At 42.7% G+C, this 17940-nt stretch overlaps 1 protein-coding gene across 2 annotated transcripts in view; it reads right to left on the bottom strand.

Moving 5' to 3' along the window:
• Positions 1–17733, bottom strand: part of slc35a4 (solute carrier family 35 member A4) — a 31752-nt gene extending 14019 nt beyond the window's left edge. The window contains exons 1-2 of one of the 2 annotated variants that reach the window (XM_031568973.2): positions 16410–17733; positions 15512–16376 (exon numbers count right to left, since the gene is read on the bottom strand). In XM_031568973.2, the coding sequence (XP_031424833.1) occupies positions 16714–17733 (1020 nt within the window). In that variant the 3' untranslated portion in view covers positions 15512–16376; positions 16410–16713. Of the gene's footprint in view, positions 1–15511; positions 16377–16409 lie in introns of those variants that run through there. The other variant, XM_031568974.2, reaches the window with a different exon arrangement.
• Between the last annotated feature and the right edge of the window lie 207 nt (positions 17734–17940).

Raw genomic sequence — 17940 nt, 5'->3', positions numbered from 1 at the left:
TGTTTACAGATTAAATATTTAGCAACAATAAACACGTAATATCAGTTGACATGTTTATTTAAAATTGGCCTCATACCAAAGCATTCTATTTGAAATTCCGCGGGTCTTCGTCAGAATTCTGTGGTGGTTAATTACGTTTCTGCTGTAATGGCACTAGCCTAGGGTACGACAGATCATCTTCACAATCTTACCAAATTGGTGTTGTTATGCATGCTGTCATCTTCTTGCCTACATGATTCTAACCTTTCCAATATTTGTGTCTGTTTTTATCTTCCCTGTCTACTTCAGATGCACACACCCACCAAGAAAACCAAAACCGAAGTCACAGGCTTCATTCATAATGTTTCACCGGTCAAGATGAGCCAGAAGCAAAAACCTTATTTCACGGCAACGATCCAAGAAGAGACAACATAAAGGGACATCGTTGTGTTCAATAAGCAACAGCACTCTGCTTTTAATGACATTGCAACTAGCAAGTATGTTAATCTTTTCTCCATCCATTAATAGACATAGCACCAGCTTTTGACATACATTATTAACTATGTACTTATCTACAAATTTCCATACCATATTCTGAATGCTGATCCATCCAATTTGTATTTTTATTTCAGAAGCCCAGTTGTGCTCAACAATCCAACCCTCCGCCCTGCGTTGCACAACCCCAAAGAGCTCTCTGTGTTGGTTGGAAGCAGTACATCAATGGACATCATACCAACTCTACACTTCATTCACCAACAACCAAGCACCAGAATGGAAGACAAAACCATAACCATAGCTGAAATATTAGCTAAACCAAGAAATCGTCAACAGGTAAATGTTTACTCCAATTTTCCAATACAATTTCATACACCACACAACTATATAAATTACACATTCATACATTGTCATTTCACACACAGTATTATTTTATTTACAAAATCACACCTTTAATTGTATAGTCCTTTACAACACATTTTCATAATTCAACCCCCCATAGCCACTGTGTGAACATATCTAATCAATGCACATTTCAGCTACACACACATTTACATTTCTTTCATTACCTTTTGAAACAACACACAATAATATATTGCACTTACCTACCATCTACCACAGCCTACATCTGTTCTCACAGTTTCTAAAATTATGCTCCCCTCTTGTTGTTCATCAGGTCACCATCACAGTGAAAATTCAAGACATCCAAGAAAACACCACCCGTTGGCTTGAACACGAATGCCGAGAAATACAGATGTCGACCTACTCCGTCGCCAACAGCACTGCCAGTATCCTGCTAACTACACAGCTGCTAACAGCTGGTACACCCTCTCACCTGTCACTGTTAAGGACTACAACAACACCATCACTGTCAGCACATCACCATCCACCACAGCAGAGACCATCAATCGACCCCCCAGACATGGTGTAGCTGCACCAGTACCAGACAATTCAGAGGAAGTCACTGGACTCATCATTGGAGCCATGACTACATCCACAATCACCTGTCCCAAAAGGCACCCTCTTTCCAACTGTCCTCCTTGTGCACTTTTCCACATGTGCCCTACATGTAACCAACATTTTATTACACCTAAGCTCCGCCACCAATGGAATGTTACCCTCACATTGGAGATAAATGACACCACTACAAGAGAATTTAAGATGGATCATAAACACTGCACCAAAGCACATCTACCTGGACACAGACCCAATCACAGTCACTGCACATTTCCTGTCCATTGGCTTGGTAACTGTGCGTGTCAAAGACGATTCTATTTCTGCACTACACCCCTGCACTACACAGCTTCTGCATCTGTTCAACAACATACAGACATCGCTGATGAGACCCTCTTCACTTTTTTGGACGAAACGCTTTCTACCTGTGACGTCTAAATCAACACAACACAACACATAGTTCTGACAACTTATTGCATTACACTCACCAAAACATACATCTTCACATACAACACTTGTCATAAACATAACCTTAACATTTCATAATCCTATTGTTTCACAGTTCTTATCTTAATAATCTTCATAATTCTTATACTTGTAAATGTTTTTATTTGATTTTCAATTGCACAACCCCTACACAGTAAATCACATTAAGTAAATATTTTACCTTCTTACTATTGTCAAACACATTCATTTTACTCTCACTTTAAATGTGTTTTCAATGTAAAACTTAAAATGTGTAAAAACACTTATCTTCATTGTACTTATACATTTGTCTTTAACTTGTATTTTTGTTCATTTGTAGTAAATTCTTTGCTTATTGTAAAAAATTACAAAAGGTTAAAAACCACCTATTTTTAAATATACATTCTTATTTTACTCATGTTCATTTTACACTTACATTTGTCTTAACTTGTATATTTTGTTCATTGCTAATAAAGTATTTATTTATTCTACAACTGCTGTCTATCTTACCACCTCACAGAATATTTACCTTGCTTACATCTCACACAGATCATCCAATAACAAATAGTCAACCACCCAGCATTCACATACATTTCCAACACAACAATGACATGGACATATCACCACATGTAACTACACTGACTCCAATTGATTAAAATTCAGTACGTATGTTTATGTAAGACACATATGTAGTTATTCTACTTTGACACCACAATAGCTATGAAAATAAGACTGAATGCAATTAGGAAGCAACTTTGTACATATACATTTTTTTTTTATATTTGTTTATAATTGGAATATCACAGTATGCAAAACAATTTGTTCCAATCAAGTAGGTTTACTTTTATTGGACAAGAAGCCTTCCATGAGTGGTGACATTCGACAACCTCAGACAGTCTGCCACTGGGCCAAATGAAAAGGCTCTTGTCTTTATTTGCAATGCACCTAGACCGTAAGGGGCAAGCTGGGGCCACTTGTACTGTTAGAAAGGCCAGTTACATTAAACATTATTGCTGTCATATACCATATTCCTTTGATTAAACGCTGCAGTGTTTATTACACAATGCTTATTAGTGGTGTACATTTATTCAAGGGTAACGTTCATTCAAGGGCAACGTTTAATTGGTAAGAGAGATTCAGTGAATTGTAGCTGCAGTGCAGCCATAGACAAACATAGATTTCGGTTTCTTTGTCATAACCTCACATAATTTCACATTGTACAAATTGTGTGAACAACCCCCAAAACGTTAATTTGCATAGCACCAGGCCACAGCCATCAAGCAACTCCCGGCCTTTTGTCTATGTTGATGACCCATCAGACATGGTTCCTGGCTTTTGTGTGTCTTGAACCCGGAAACGTTAGGTGGCCTTTGTCTTCACCCATGACAAGATGGCTCAAGCCAAAAGGTTATTAGCACTTTATATGGCCATACCTGGTATGACCATATAGGGCCTTTGGTCAAGTGTCATGTCAATTTTGTAATGATTGGAATGTTAAGGAGGAACCCGCCATTGCTGCCTGCAGCTATATTTAGGGTTCCTCCGTCAGGAGGAAACCTATTGTTATTGTAGGTATTATTAGGGTTCCTCCGTCAGGAGGAAACCTATTGTTATTGTAGGTATTATTATTATTATTATTCTTGTGCCATTGAAGTCAATGGCAGCCCCTAGAACCGTATGGTAACTTTTTCTGAAATTTGGCACACTCATTAAGGACAGTCAATTCTCCACTCACACCAAGTTTCATGTCTCCCACTAGACCACACTAGCGCCACCAACAGGTCAAAGTTGGACTTTTGTTAACACTGTAACTTTTGAACCGTTTGACCGATTTTCAAAAATGAGGTACCATTGGATTCCTTGGATCAAGACGAATTCAACACACCCTATGGCGTCAATTTCCGGTTATATAGATTTTCCGCAATTTCCGGTTTTATCAAAAACCTTTGAAAGGCCTCCACTCCTACAATTTTTGTCAAATCTTCTTCAAATCACCAGAGATGATCTTCAGACCAAGCCTCACAACATTTATCCAACATAATTTTGATCCTCACAACCGTTTGTTCCGGTACAGCACTGAATTTCAGCAGAAAAGCCATCAACAGGAAGTGAAGTCATATCTCAGCAAATCTTTCAGATATCAACGCCAAACTTGGTATGCACGTGGAAGACACTACAACATGTCCCCATGTGCAAAGGCAACTTCATATCTTCAAAAATGATTGATATAAAGCAGATTGCAATTAATCGCTAACGGCTAAAATAATGCTTTACACATTTTTCATTCAAAAAAGTGATACTCTGATTCAATCACAAGTTCATATGAAGACACTTGAGAATGTTTAGTACACAAATCTGAAAAAAAGTTTGACTGTAAGATGAAAAGTAGATTTTTGGTGAATATTTTGAAACATGCATGCTTGGCTAATTGCTACACCCATTTCCAGTGTAATGTCTCCCTCTCTCCTCCTTCGCTCCCCGCGCGGCTTGCCCCAGTTCTCACAGACACAAACTTCCACCTGACACACCAAACACTTGTCAAGACGCACACCAGCGACACCCATTTCATGACATTGTGGCCTGACCAAGGCCCCGCCCCCTCCTTTTTAGCTTGAAGCCTTGTGGATCTTGACAGTATTGCATTTCAAATTGAATATCCCATTGGTAAGTCTGCAGCATGGATTTTTCTATACAGTGACAAATTGTGCAGAATATACATTTTTCCCTGGTTCAACAAAGTCTCAAGAACCCATAATGTCACCAGCATGGATATTTCTCGACAGTGACAATTTGTGAATAATTTTAAAAAATGTCTTCAAATCAGCCATTGATCCCAATTATCTGCCACTGTTGTGTACATGTATGAAATACATGTCAGTGTCATGTCAATTTTGTAATGATTGGAATGTTGAGGAGGAACCCGCCATTGCTGCCGTGCAGGCTATGATTTAGGGGTTCCTCCGTCAGGAGGAAACCTATTGTTATTGTAGGTATATTATTATTATTATTATTCTTGTACCATTGAAGTCAATGGCAGGCCCTAGAACCGTATGGTAACTTTTTTCTGAAATTGGCACACTCATTAAGGACAGTCCCTTCTTCACTCACACCAAAGTTTCATGTCTCCCACTAGACCACACTAGCGCCACCAACGGGTCAAAGTTGGACTTTGTTAACACTGTAACTTTTGAACCGTTTGACCAATTTTCAAAAATGAGGTACCATTGGATTCCCTGGATCAAGACGAATTCAACACACCCTATGGCGTCAATTTCCGGTTATATAGATTTTCCGCAATTTCCGGTTTTATCAAAAACCTTTGAAAGGCCTCCACTCCTACAATTTTTGTCAAATCTTCTTCAAATCACCAGAGATGATCTTCAGACCAAGCCTCACAACATTTATCCAACATAATTTTGATCCTCACAACCGTTTGTCCGGTACAGCCACTGAATTTCAGCAGAAAAGCCATCAAACAGGAAGTGAAGTCATATCTCAGCAAATCTTTCAGATATCAACGCCAAACTTGGTATGCACGTGGAAGACACTACAACATGTCCCCATGTGCAAAGGCAACTTCATATCTTCAAAAATGATTGATATAAAGCAGATTGCATTAATCGCTAACGCTAAAATAATGCTTTACACATTTTTCATTCAAAAAGTATACTCTGATTCAATCACAAGTTCATATGAAGAACACTTGAGAATGTTTAGTACACAATCTGAAAAAAGTTGACTGTAAGATGAAAAGTAGATTTTTGGTGAATATTTGAAACATGCATGCTTGGCTAATTGCTACCACCATTTCCAGTGTAATGTCTCCCTCTCTCCTCCTTCGCTCCCGCGCGGCTTGCCCCAGTTCTCACAGACACAAACTTCCACCTGACACACCAAACACTTGGCAAGACGCACACACACCCATTTCATGACATTGTGGCCTGACCAAGGCCCCGCCCCCTCCTTAGCTTGAAGCCTTGTGGATCTTGACAGTATTGCATTTCAAATTGAATATCCCATTGGTAAGTCTGCAGCATGGATTTTTCTATACAGTGACAAATTGTGCAGAATATACATTTTTCCCTGGTTCACAAAGTCTCAAGAACCCATAATGTCACCAGCATGGATATTTCTCGACAGTGACAATTTGTGAATAATTTAAAAAAATGTCTTCAAATCAGCCATTGATCCAATTATCTGCCCAATGTTGTGTACATGTATGAAATACATGTCAGTGTCATGTCAATTTTGTAATGATTGGAATGTTGAGGAGGAACCCGCCATTGCTGCCTGCAGCTATATTTAGGGTTCCTCCGTCAGGAGGAAACCTATTGTTATTGTAGGTATTATTATTTATTCTTGTGCCATTGAAGTCAATGGCAGCCCCTAGAACCGTATGGTAACTTTTTCTGAAATTTGGCACACTCATTAAGGACAGTCAATTCTCCACTCACACCAAGTTTCATGTCTCCCACTAGACCACACTAGCGCCACCAACAGGTCAAAGTTGGACTTTTGTTAACACTGTAACTTTTGAACCGTTTGACTGATTTTCAAAAATGAGGTACCATTGGATTCCTGGATCAAGACGAATTCAACACACCCTATGGCGTCAATTTCCGGTTATATAGATTTTCCGCAATTTCCGGTTTTATCGAAAACCTTTGAAAGGCCTCCACTCCTACAATTTTTTGTCAAATCTTCTTCAAAATCACCAGAGATGATCTTCAGACCAAGCCTCACAACATTTATCCAACAGAATTTTGATCCTCACAACCGTTTGTCCGGTACAGCCACTGAATTTCAGCAGAAAAGCCATCAAACAGGAAGTGAAGTAATATCTCAGCAAATCTTTCAGATATCAACACCAAACTTGGTATGCACGTGGAAGACACTACAACATGTTCCCATGTGGCAAAGGCAACTTCATATCTTCAAAAATGATTGATATAAAGCATTTATATTGCAGTGTAAAAATGTGGACACTACTCGCCCTATACGGGCGCCATCTTGGCTACGTCGCGAAAGAGGAGGAGCCATTTTAACAGGTTTTCAATTCATTTCTAAAACAATGGCGGACGAGATGGCTACGGTGGCTAGCAATAGCTCACGAGGCTACAGACCGTAAATGTAAGTATCAGCGGTAATTAAATAATTTACTGATATTAAATGTACTACTAACATGCCATTCTCAGATTAAAGCTAGCGACATGAGTATTTGGTGGAGTTAGCGATGTATACCAACAATTAGCATACCAGGCTAGGTAGCATTAGATGCCATTGGATCTGCATGACAGTTATGCTAAGCTAGCTGGCCAGTCCAACGAAAGTGGACTTTTATCGGACACGTTTCGCTTGACGAGCGGGGGCAGGTGGTGGCAGATAGCTATGTCAGTTACCGGACAGTGTCAAACAACGGCTGTTCTGTTTAAACACTCTAAATTATAAGTTTAAAAAATGCAGTAACAATCGATATGCTCAGTTTAATAATGGGTTAACATGACAACCTGCTACATTGGCTTGGCAAATAGATAACTGTTTCTCCAAGAGAAAGTCTGAAGCTTTCTTTTCAAACCTTTACTTAGGAAGCACTGTAAAACTGAGCAGACATACAGAATACATTTTAGTAATCTCATCTCGTAACATTCGAAGAGAAACTCGCGAAGAGAATCTATCGCTGAAGAAAATCTTCATCTCCAATCTGAGCAGAGACTAGATATGTTAATGACATGTGGTTCAATTAAGTACTCACTCTCTTAAACTTTAAATCTTGAAAGAAATTATTCGTTTGTGTTTGTGTGTGTGAACTTGATTTTGTGTGGTGAATGTAAACTCAGCTGTCATTACAAGCAGCATGAGAGCACCTTGTTAACCTCGTGGTATACTGCATGCTCAAATCATCATAGCATTGTTTATTTAGGCTGCTCACATAGCATTTATCTTTTTATTAACAGGCCAAAGAAAAGGACTCACTCTTAAGACTTTTCCAAACAACACTTTGAACAGGTAAGATGTATTCCAAATAATTTAACATAAAGACAGGAATGATGAGGTATGTTCACTCCTAAACTGCACCTGAGTTATTCTTATATGGCTTTTCCTCAGACATGTGTATGAACTGCTGCTGGTCGATGACAATATACCTATAACTTAACAACCTGTAACTCTACTTTCATAAATAGGTTTCCCCATCTCCTCCCATACCATGGGCCAGAGGAGCATGACCACCTGGGTGAGGAGTTTCTGAATTATCAGACCATGCCAACCACCTACCTTCAGGACGAAACTGAGATGGAAAGCTTCTGGGCTGGAATGGCAACACGGAAACATAAGGTATACTTTTTTTTGGCTTTCTTTTTGGCAGGTGTGGCTTGGCTACATCTGTTGCTATTATTGATGCATGCCTATATCGTGTCATACATGATGCAAACTATGCATGTTGTATCTGAACTTTGTTACAGTGTACTTACAGTATTAATCAAAACAAAATATGGTATGTTTTTCCATTTTGTTCTTTGTTCATTCTCAATAGGTGGCAGGAACCAAAGAATTTGAGAGGCTTGTTGCCGTCGCCAAGCTGGTCCTGGTGTTGCCCCATTCGAATGCAGATGCTGAGAGGGTGTTTTCAGTGTTCAGTGGGACTGAACAAAACTAAGACCAGAAATAGCCTGGCATTGGATGGCACCCTGTCTTCAATAATGGCCATAAAGAGGGCTGACCTGGAGCCCTGTTTCAGATGGGAGCCCCACTCAGAGGTCATCAAGGCCTCCAAGAAGGCCACAGGCCAGTACAACCTTGCCCACAGATCTTAGAAAACGACTAACCAGGTTCTGATCTGCACCTGATACCTCATTTTTAGTTATTTTTGTCATGTGTTGATCTATTTTATTGCTTAAAAAGGCTACTGTTTAAGCACTTTATTTGTTGCACTTTTTTGTTTGATGGAACGTGTGTGGGAGGCTTTGAATAGTGAAAAATATTTCTCCCTAACTAATCTTGTGTCATTTTTTGCTGTTCATAAATCGTTAAGTGCTCTTAAATGAAGTGCTCATAAATCATTAAATACAATTATTAACAATATAGGTTAGGTTCCAGTTAAGAATTAGTTGAATACCATTGTAATCAAAATGTCAATCAACCTACCTTGGTAAAATCTTAAACACAGGTCTATTAATTAGGCTATATTGTGGTACATAGACAGTCATTGAGGCACAAGAATAGTTTTCTGGTTGAATGTTCAGCTCAAGTCTAAAAGGCCCTACAAGTCATGATCAGATGAACATGAATCAGAATAAGTTCAGGTATTGAACATCTTTAGCATACCACCCAAAGATCCACTAGAATGCAGGAAATAACATCTACTTAAACCAAAATGTCCTGGGGGTGGACCTTCAGCTATGTCTTTGCTTCACAGAATGTAACCAATGTTGTCCATCTCCAGTAGGCCCCACAGTAGGCAGACTTTGGGCCTCAAAAACCAACAGAATGCAGAGCACAACATGGGTACAACGCCAAATTAATTCCAATTCCCTGATATCTGAGCCACCCAACGTGTGTAGCTGCGTGCGCGGCAACATTTTCTCACTCCAAGGTTTTTTGAAAAGTTGGCAGCTCTGTGGTGACACGTTTTAGTACACTTTGCAGTGAGTGTGTTTGCTCTACAATGCTAAAAAGTTGCAGTCAAATTTGGCAAAATTGCTAGCTTGGATATTATCTTTACATTTAGATGGGTTGGTGGTTACAAACAATGAGGATGCGCATGCAGCTTCAAGGCAGAACAATGCCTACCATTTCACCTTTACTGTATATGTTCCATCCACCCCCCCTTTCTAAAGTTCCATTGATCTGATTTGTTGCTATCTGTTGCTATAAAAAACATTTTAGCCAAGCTAACTAACATTGTTTTTAGCTAGCTGACATTACCATTCAATCACAAACAAAACATGAATAGAAATAACTTGCTAACAGGGTCCTCACGTTTAATCAAAAGCTTGTAGTGAGATGCATGACCCCCCGAGACAAGCTTTCATGTTAATAATACTGTTGGTCACCTTGATTGTGCATGTTGTGTAGTTAAATGGGATGAGAGAGTCTGACCATGATAAAGTATTGTCAAGCTGCTGTACCATCACAAGGTACACTTGCAAACAGCTGGACATTAGCTGTACCTTGGTCCAGTTCACTGCATGCCTCTTGTCAGTTGTGTATGACTGAGAATAGAGAGATGTCAATTCAGGGAGAGTTCCTATAACCATGGATTTTTAACCAGTTTTGGGAAATTTTGAAAACAGTGTTATTGTGTGGGACTATGTTTTTTGGGCTACTTCTAATCCTCATGCGGCCGCCGCATTTATCCCTTGGTGTGACCTGCACTGGGAAAGAGGGAAACAGCATGGATGGGGAAAGTGTGTGGGCAGAGCAAGCTGTAGTAGTACATAACCTACAAACATCCTTTAGTGAAGTGTATCCTCACTTTCATACAGTTATTGTTGTAATCAAATCTTTTAAAGAATGGATCTCTGCATTAAGGGCCTGACCAGAGCACAGGTGGCCTGACAGAACACGCTTCAAAGTTGTCACTTTCAAAAGGGTGGCATTTTAACCCTGTCAGTCCAAAATGTCTAAAACTTGGTACCCATGACTTATTGCTCATGGGAAACAAAAAAGTCTCAAGAACCCATAATGTCACCAGCATGGATATTTCTCGACAGTGACAATTTGTGAATAATTAAAAAAAATGACTTCAAATCAGCCATTGATCCAATTATCTGTCCAATGTTGTGTACATGTATGAAATACATGTCAGTGTCATGTCAATTTTGTAATGATTGGAATGTTGAGGAGGAACCCGCCATTGCTGCCTGCAGCTATATTTTAGATTGAATTACTGGTTCTGAGCAAGTTAATGCTTGAAACTAGTTTGATCACCACCATCACCACAACTGCTTTATCAAAGTAAGACTCAATACAAATGCACTAGTTTTAAGTTATATATAGATATATTGTATCTTGGTAAGTCAAATTTTCCTGTTCTTTTGGCAGATAATTTAGCTTATTTTAAGTAATATATCCCCCATTTTATTACTTTTTTCCCTTGTTTTTAAAAGCTGAATTTTTGCAGTGTACTGTATAAGGAGAGACATGGTCAGACATATGGTAGAAACCACAGGTTGGAGATGTCTCAAGTAGTGGACACACACACAGGTGGAAAACACACACAGGTAAGGGATGTTTCAGGAGAGTGTGTGATTGTGAGACAGGAAGGGGAAAAAGAAGAAGAGAGTGCGGAAAAAAAAAATGGTAGTGTGTGTGTGTTTTCCCAGAGCGGAGAGCATAAATGAAATGGAGGAGTCTGTCAAAACGAGTGTGTGTGTGTGTGAAAGTGAGGAGAGGGAAGAGGGGGATAAATAATTGATCAGGCAGACTGGTGTGTAACAGAAGGACATGAGTGTGTGAGAGATAGAGGTAGGCTAGTGTGTGTGTGTGTGTGTGTGAGAGAGAGAGGTAGGCTAGTGTGTGTGTGTGAGAGAGAGAGGTAGGCTAGTGTGTGTGTGTGTGTGTGTGTGTGAGAGAGAGAGAGAGGTAGGCTAGTGTGTGAGCTGGAGCCTGAGACAGTCCTGACGCACTGACATGACCGTAAGTACCACTGCCTGCCTGAAAACAACCTGTGTGTGAAATAAATAAGGTTTGTGTGTGTGTGTGTATGTGTATGTGTATGTGTATGATATACACTACTGTATGGATTGGAAGTGCATATGCATGTGTGTGTAAGCAGCTCATACGTTTAACTGCTATTTTGTGAAAAGGGAGGTTCAGGTGTACATCTTCTTGGTTATATATATGTTTGTGTGTGTGTGTGTGTGTGTGAGTGTGTGTGCTGTGTGTTCGAGGACAGCATGTTTAAGAGATGTAAATCGAGAGATGTAAGCTGATGTAGAAACTCCTTTCCCATATCCAACTGGGGACATTTTAGACATCAGGGGAGTCTCAGGTGTCAGTCCAGTTAATCAAGCCCAGAGCTGAACACCCCAGTGAAATGAGCAGAGCTGAAAAGCCCTATTAATCGTGCGTCATACTTTCCAGCTCTGTGTGAACGGAGAGCCTGTTAAATGGTCCCTCCACCCCTCCTGCACTGCCAGAGAGAGAGTGACTGAAAGAGAGAGTGACTGTGATAGAGAGTGACAGAGAGAGAGGTCACTCAAGGGTTCCCTACACAGGGAGAACACACCAATATCACCATATCTCTCACACTCAGTAAACACATATAAACACACTCACACAGGACACACACACACACACACACACACACACACACACACACACACACACACATACACACATCCACACAGATGAGGGACTGAGGGGGGTGTGTGATCTACAGGAGGCCAACATGCAGACAGCTCAGAGTGGCGGGGCGTCTCACAGTGATGATGTCATCAGAGAGGAGAAGATGAAGAGCCTGCAGGAGAGACTGACACATGAGATGGAGACACACATCACAGGTGATGATGATGATGGTGATGAAGATGGAATACAGATGCCAAAGAGGGTCAGGGAAGTGTGATGGTAATGGTCATATTGATGTCTGGGTGTGTGTGTGTGTGTGTGTGTGTGTGTGTGTGTTCGTGTTCAGAGGGGTGTGTGAGTGTTGAGCAGATTCAGGAGCGGGTTAGCCAGATTCAGCAGCTCAGAGAGGAGCTCAAGCAAGAGGCGGGGCCCACCAAAGAAACACCCTCAACATCTGACCAACCAGCAGCTGGCATGGGATCAGTGAGTTAAACCTGACCAATCACCTCATAGCAATAACACAGATATAAACGACTTTCCTAGATTGACCATACATAGAGATGAGAGACCAACCCATTGAACTCAAATATGAACATTCTCACATAGCACATATACTCAAACACCATGTACAGCATACACACACACACTCACTCACACACACACATTCTTCTTGTCAGCTGGAGGAGTCATGGCAGGCGGAGTTTTCTAGAATGCTGCTGAGCAGGCGTCAGGAGAAGGAGGATCACGGCAAACTAATCAGCCAGGAGCTGGACAAGATGGAGAGAGAACTGATGGAGGAGAGGGTGAGGACACACACACACACACACACACACACACCACATATATATTTCACATGTATACTCTACACACACACTGCATGCAAACCATATATACTCCACACACACACACCACACATACCACATACACTCTACACATACCACATGCACACGCTACATCCATTGACACCAACACCTAACTCTCTATATGTGTGTGTGTGTGTGTGTGTGTGTGTGTGTGTGTGCGTGTGTGTGTGTGTGTCGTTGCAGGCACATGGTGTGTGTGAAGGGGAGCTGAATGTGTTACAGCGGGAGCGTCAGCTGCTGCTACTGCAGGGGGAGCTCCTGAACAGAGAGACACACACTGCAGAGAGCCAGCTAAACACACTACACACACACCACCTGCAGGACCTACACACACTCAGAGAAGAGAGCTTACAGGTGAGAACACACACACACACACACACACACACACACACACACACCACCTGCAGGACTTACACACACTCAGAGAGGAGAGCTTACAGGTGAGAACACACACACACACACACACACACACACACACACACACACACACACACACACACACACACACACACACACACACACACACACACCACCTGCAGGACCTACACACACTCAGAGAGGAGAGCTTGCAGGTGAGAACACACACATACACACACACACACACACACACACATACACACACACACACACACACACACACACACACACACACACACACACACACACACACACACACACACCACCTGCAGGACCTACACACACTCAGAGAGGAGAATGTACAGGTGAGAAAACACCGACACACACATCACCTTCAGGACCTACACTTACTCAGAGAGGAGAGAGGTGAGAACACACACACTCATACTCAGAAAGGAAGGCTTACACGTGAGAACGCAAGCACGCACACACACACACACACACACAAACACACACACACACTCAGGTGTGAATGCAAACATAACCATCTAATGACTTCCATCACTCTGCGCTCTTGTGCAGGTGTTCCGTGTGTTCCGCCAGGTTCTAGAGGAGCAGCGACGCTTGTCTGAGGAACGGTACCGTACTCTGCTGCTGGAGGCCATTCAGGATGCAGTGCTGCTGTCTGCACAGAACCAACAGCTACAGGCTGAGAACCGACAACTACAAAGAAGTGAGTTCACAGTGTGTGTGCGGCGTGCACACACAAACTCTCTCCCTCTCCTGCATATGTCTACACACATACACACACACACATACTATATTCTCAGCTGCATCTTTATGTGTGTGTATGTTCTTTCAGCTGTAGCAGAACTGAAAGGTGGTCAGTCGAAGCAGACCAGCCCCACAACCATCCTACTGCAGAGTCCCGCCCAGACCCACAGCTCAACATGACACACACACACACACACTGACCCACAGCTCAACATAACACACACACAGCTCAACATGACACACACATACACACTGACCCACAGCTCAACATGACACACACATCTCAATATGATACACACACACTGACCCATAGATCAACTTGACAGACACACACACACACTGACCCACAGCTAACATAACACACACACAGCTCAACATGACACACACATACACACTGACCCACAGCTCAACATGACACACACATCTCAATATGATACACACACACTGACCCATAGATCAACTTGACAGACACACACACACACTGACCCACAGCTCAACATGGCACATACACACATAGAGCTGAAAAGAATATACCAACATGGCACACTCACACACTTTGACCAAGAGCTGAACATGACACACACACACATAGACGCATGTAGGAGCAGACTATGTATGATGTGTTTATCATATATTTATAATATTAACTCTAGCCTTTAGGCGTTTTATAATCTTATGGTGTGTGTGCTGATTGTCTTTCTGTATGACTACTCTTGTGCTGTAAAGCAGCAGTAAGGAATTAAATTAACTAGCAAGCTAACTACCTAAAATGAATGACAAACACCTAAACCAGCACTGCTGGCACTGATAAAACTTGCCAGCGTGCTGACTGTTGTCTTCTGGCGACATAGCTGGGGATGAACTGTGAAAGCGTTTCTATCATTTTCACATTGTCCATCCCAGACCACGTACTGCATAGCAAAGGTGACTAGTGGGAACGCCAGGTGTGCTTATCGGTCCTTCACATGACCATATTCCATCAAAATGAGATTCAAAATTATACTAAAACTAGTTGCCTATAAAAACATACCTCAACAAGTGGCAGATTTCTTTATACTGTTGCTTTAAACACAGCAGCTCTGCCTTCTTTCAAATTTCACAAGATCTATTAGAGTCTGTAAAGGACCGAAGATATCCACCCATACTATTGCACACCATGTTGTTTGCAAAAGGTTTCTCTATGGATGCTCATAATAAACTGAAAGGTCTTAGCTTGTTTTGTGGTTGGTCTATTAATACTACTACAAATTTTTGTTCTGCAGCTCAACCTAATAGACCACATCACACACACATACACCAGGCTAACTCACCTGTGAATCACACACTACAAACAGTTCTTGCCGTTCTGACAGCAATCCAATCTTTATTAACACTTTTTCATCATAAACATAGATAATACATGATATATATATTTGTACCACTTCTGTTGCCATTTTAAAATTGTGTTTCCCATTGTGTTTAATTGGCTGAAACAGACACAGAAGCACACACACTTTGAAATGAAGGGTTGAGATGAGGAGCATCAGCTCACTGTTTTGTGTGTGTGTGCGCGCGCGTGTGTGTGTGTGTGTGTGTCTGTGTGTGAAGGAACGTCAGCACAGCACAGACGTGAGGTATGACTGGATTTTTCTGACTGATGGGGGTGGGGGGGGGTGGACAGGGGTAAGAGAGGAGAGACTAATGGAGGAGGAGAAACAGAGGAGTTAATAAGAGAGAGAGGGGAGGGAGGAGTGGAGGAAGAGAGATGACAAGGCCAATATGACCAGATGGAATCCATTCTCATTGAGATACCAGTACAACAGCTGCATCCAGAACCATCTCTCCCTCTCTCTCTGGCCATCCCCTCGTGGTTAAAGTGCTCTGTGACTGTCTATTGCCTTACGAGGAGGGCAGGGTTAGCTAAAAGGGCACTGGTTTTGTTTTTAAGACATGACCATTGGATGTGTGTCAGGGACAGGGGGTCTTTCTGACCACTTGGGAACTCATGAAGCCCTGGAGCAACAGACCGGAAGAAAATCAAACTAACAGTGATATCGCTGAAATCAGAAAAAAAAAACACAAATGTCTACACAAAACAAAACACCATTGTCTATGTCAGTCAGAGCTCTTCTTAGAATTCACATTCTGAGCTATGCTGCCTTCATCTGTCCAGGTGTGGCTGATTGTTACCTGTTGTGCAGGTATGCTGGAGCTGCATTTGACCTGTGATACAGGCGTGTTGTGGGTGTCTGTAACCTGTGATACAGGCGTGTTGTGGGTGTCTGTAACCTGTGATACAGGCGTGTTGTGGGTGTCTGTAATCTGTGATACAGGCGTGTTGTGGGTGTCTGTAACCTGTGATACAGGCGTGTTGTGGGTGTCTGTAACCTGTGACACATGTGTGTTGTGGGTGTCTGTAACCTGTGACACATGTGTGTTGTGGGTGTCTGTAACATGAGACACAGGCGTGTTGTAGTACTGCGGTGCATGGTTGTTCCCTGTAGTACAGTTGTCTAGTAGTTAGGCATTAGCTGTAACACAGCTGGGCTGTGGCTGGCTGCTACCTGTAGTACAGATAGGCAGCGATAGCGACGAGTCCCGTGGGCAGAAGGAAGAGTGGTGTGAGCTGCAGTCGCAGCATTGCCCAGGAGATGACGCCGTTGACCAGCATGGCTGAGGAGATGACGAAGAGCCGTGTGATTCCACTGCCGTGCTTCATCACCACTGACATCATCAGGCCCGCCGCTGCCTGCCCAATCACAATCAGCCACACCAGAGCAGAGAAGCCCTCCAGGAAGCTCCTCTCCTTGCCGTTCCCGCCCACGTGAGTCGCAACATTGATGACCACGCCCCAGCTGTAGAGGAAAATGTTCTGCAGGCTGAGCGGCAGCCGCTGGCTCTTCAGCGTGCGCTCAGTGATGACGGCCGCCAGGCCCGAGGATGAGCAGTACACCAGCAGCAGCACCAGGCCCTGCCCATTCACGTGAAGCCTGGGGCCCCAGTGGTCCTCCGGCCCCGCCGCTGCCTCATTCCCCAGGCTGCTGTAGCTGTGTGCTCCCCCGGCCATCGTCAGCAGGCCCAGGGCCAGCCACTGGGTGGGCCGCAGCCTCTTTCCCAGGCAGGACGAGTAGAGCATTGCCGTGGAGACGATCTTGAGGTTGCTGAGCAGCTGGAAGGTGCTGGGGTCCATGTGAGCCTGCATATACACCACCAGGTTGTTGTTGAGGGAGTAGAGCACCGCAGGGGCGGCGTAGGGCAGCACATGGACCCCGCGGACCGACGTGCTGAAGAGGGCGGAACGGCCCTCCGTGGCCAGGAGCGTTGCCGTGGAAACCAGCAGCTTGGTGAGCTCGATGAGGATGACACAGGATGAGGGGCTAAAGGGGACTTGGCCATCAGATTGAGTGAGAGCGATGAGGGGGGCGTGAGAGCCGTAGATGAGAACCAGCAGGCAGAGCAAGACCACCCAGCCTGAACCCCGCAACCAGGCTGCACCCCACAACCAGCTCATACCCCGACACCAGCGGCCACGATGAACCGGCTCAGAGGGCTCTGAGCTGACATTATCAATCACAATCATTGAGCACTAATTTAGAACACAGGGGGCTTCTCATATGCAACAATAAATAAAATAAACAAAATTAAAACAAAAAAAACAAAAAAGCATCTAAAGCACACACAAATACAATTGAAACCAAACTCTCTAAACTTGGATCAAATACATCTTTAAAATTATTTCTTTGTTAGAAACTCTCTTTGGGACGATTTTTTTTCTTCATTTGGGCAC

This window comes from Clupea harengus, chromosome 6, assembly GCF_900700415.2.
Source record: "Clupea harengus chromosome 6, Ch_v2.0.2, whole genome shotgun sequence".
NCBI classification, from domain to species: Eukaryota; Metazoa; Chordata; class Actinopteri; order Clupeiformes; family Clupeidae; genus Clupea; species Clupea harengus.
Note: the sequence above shows the minus strand (reverse complement) of the source record. Positions and strands in the feature narration are given on the sequence as shown.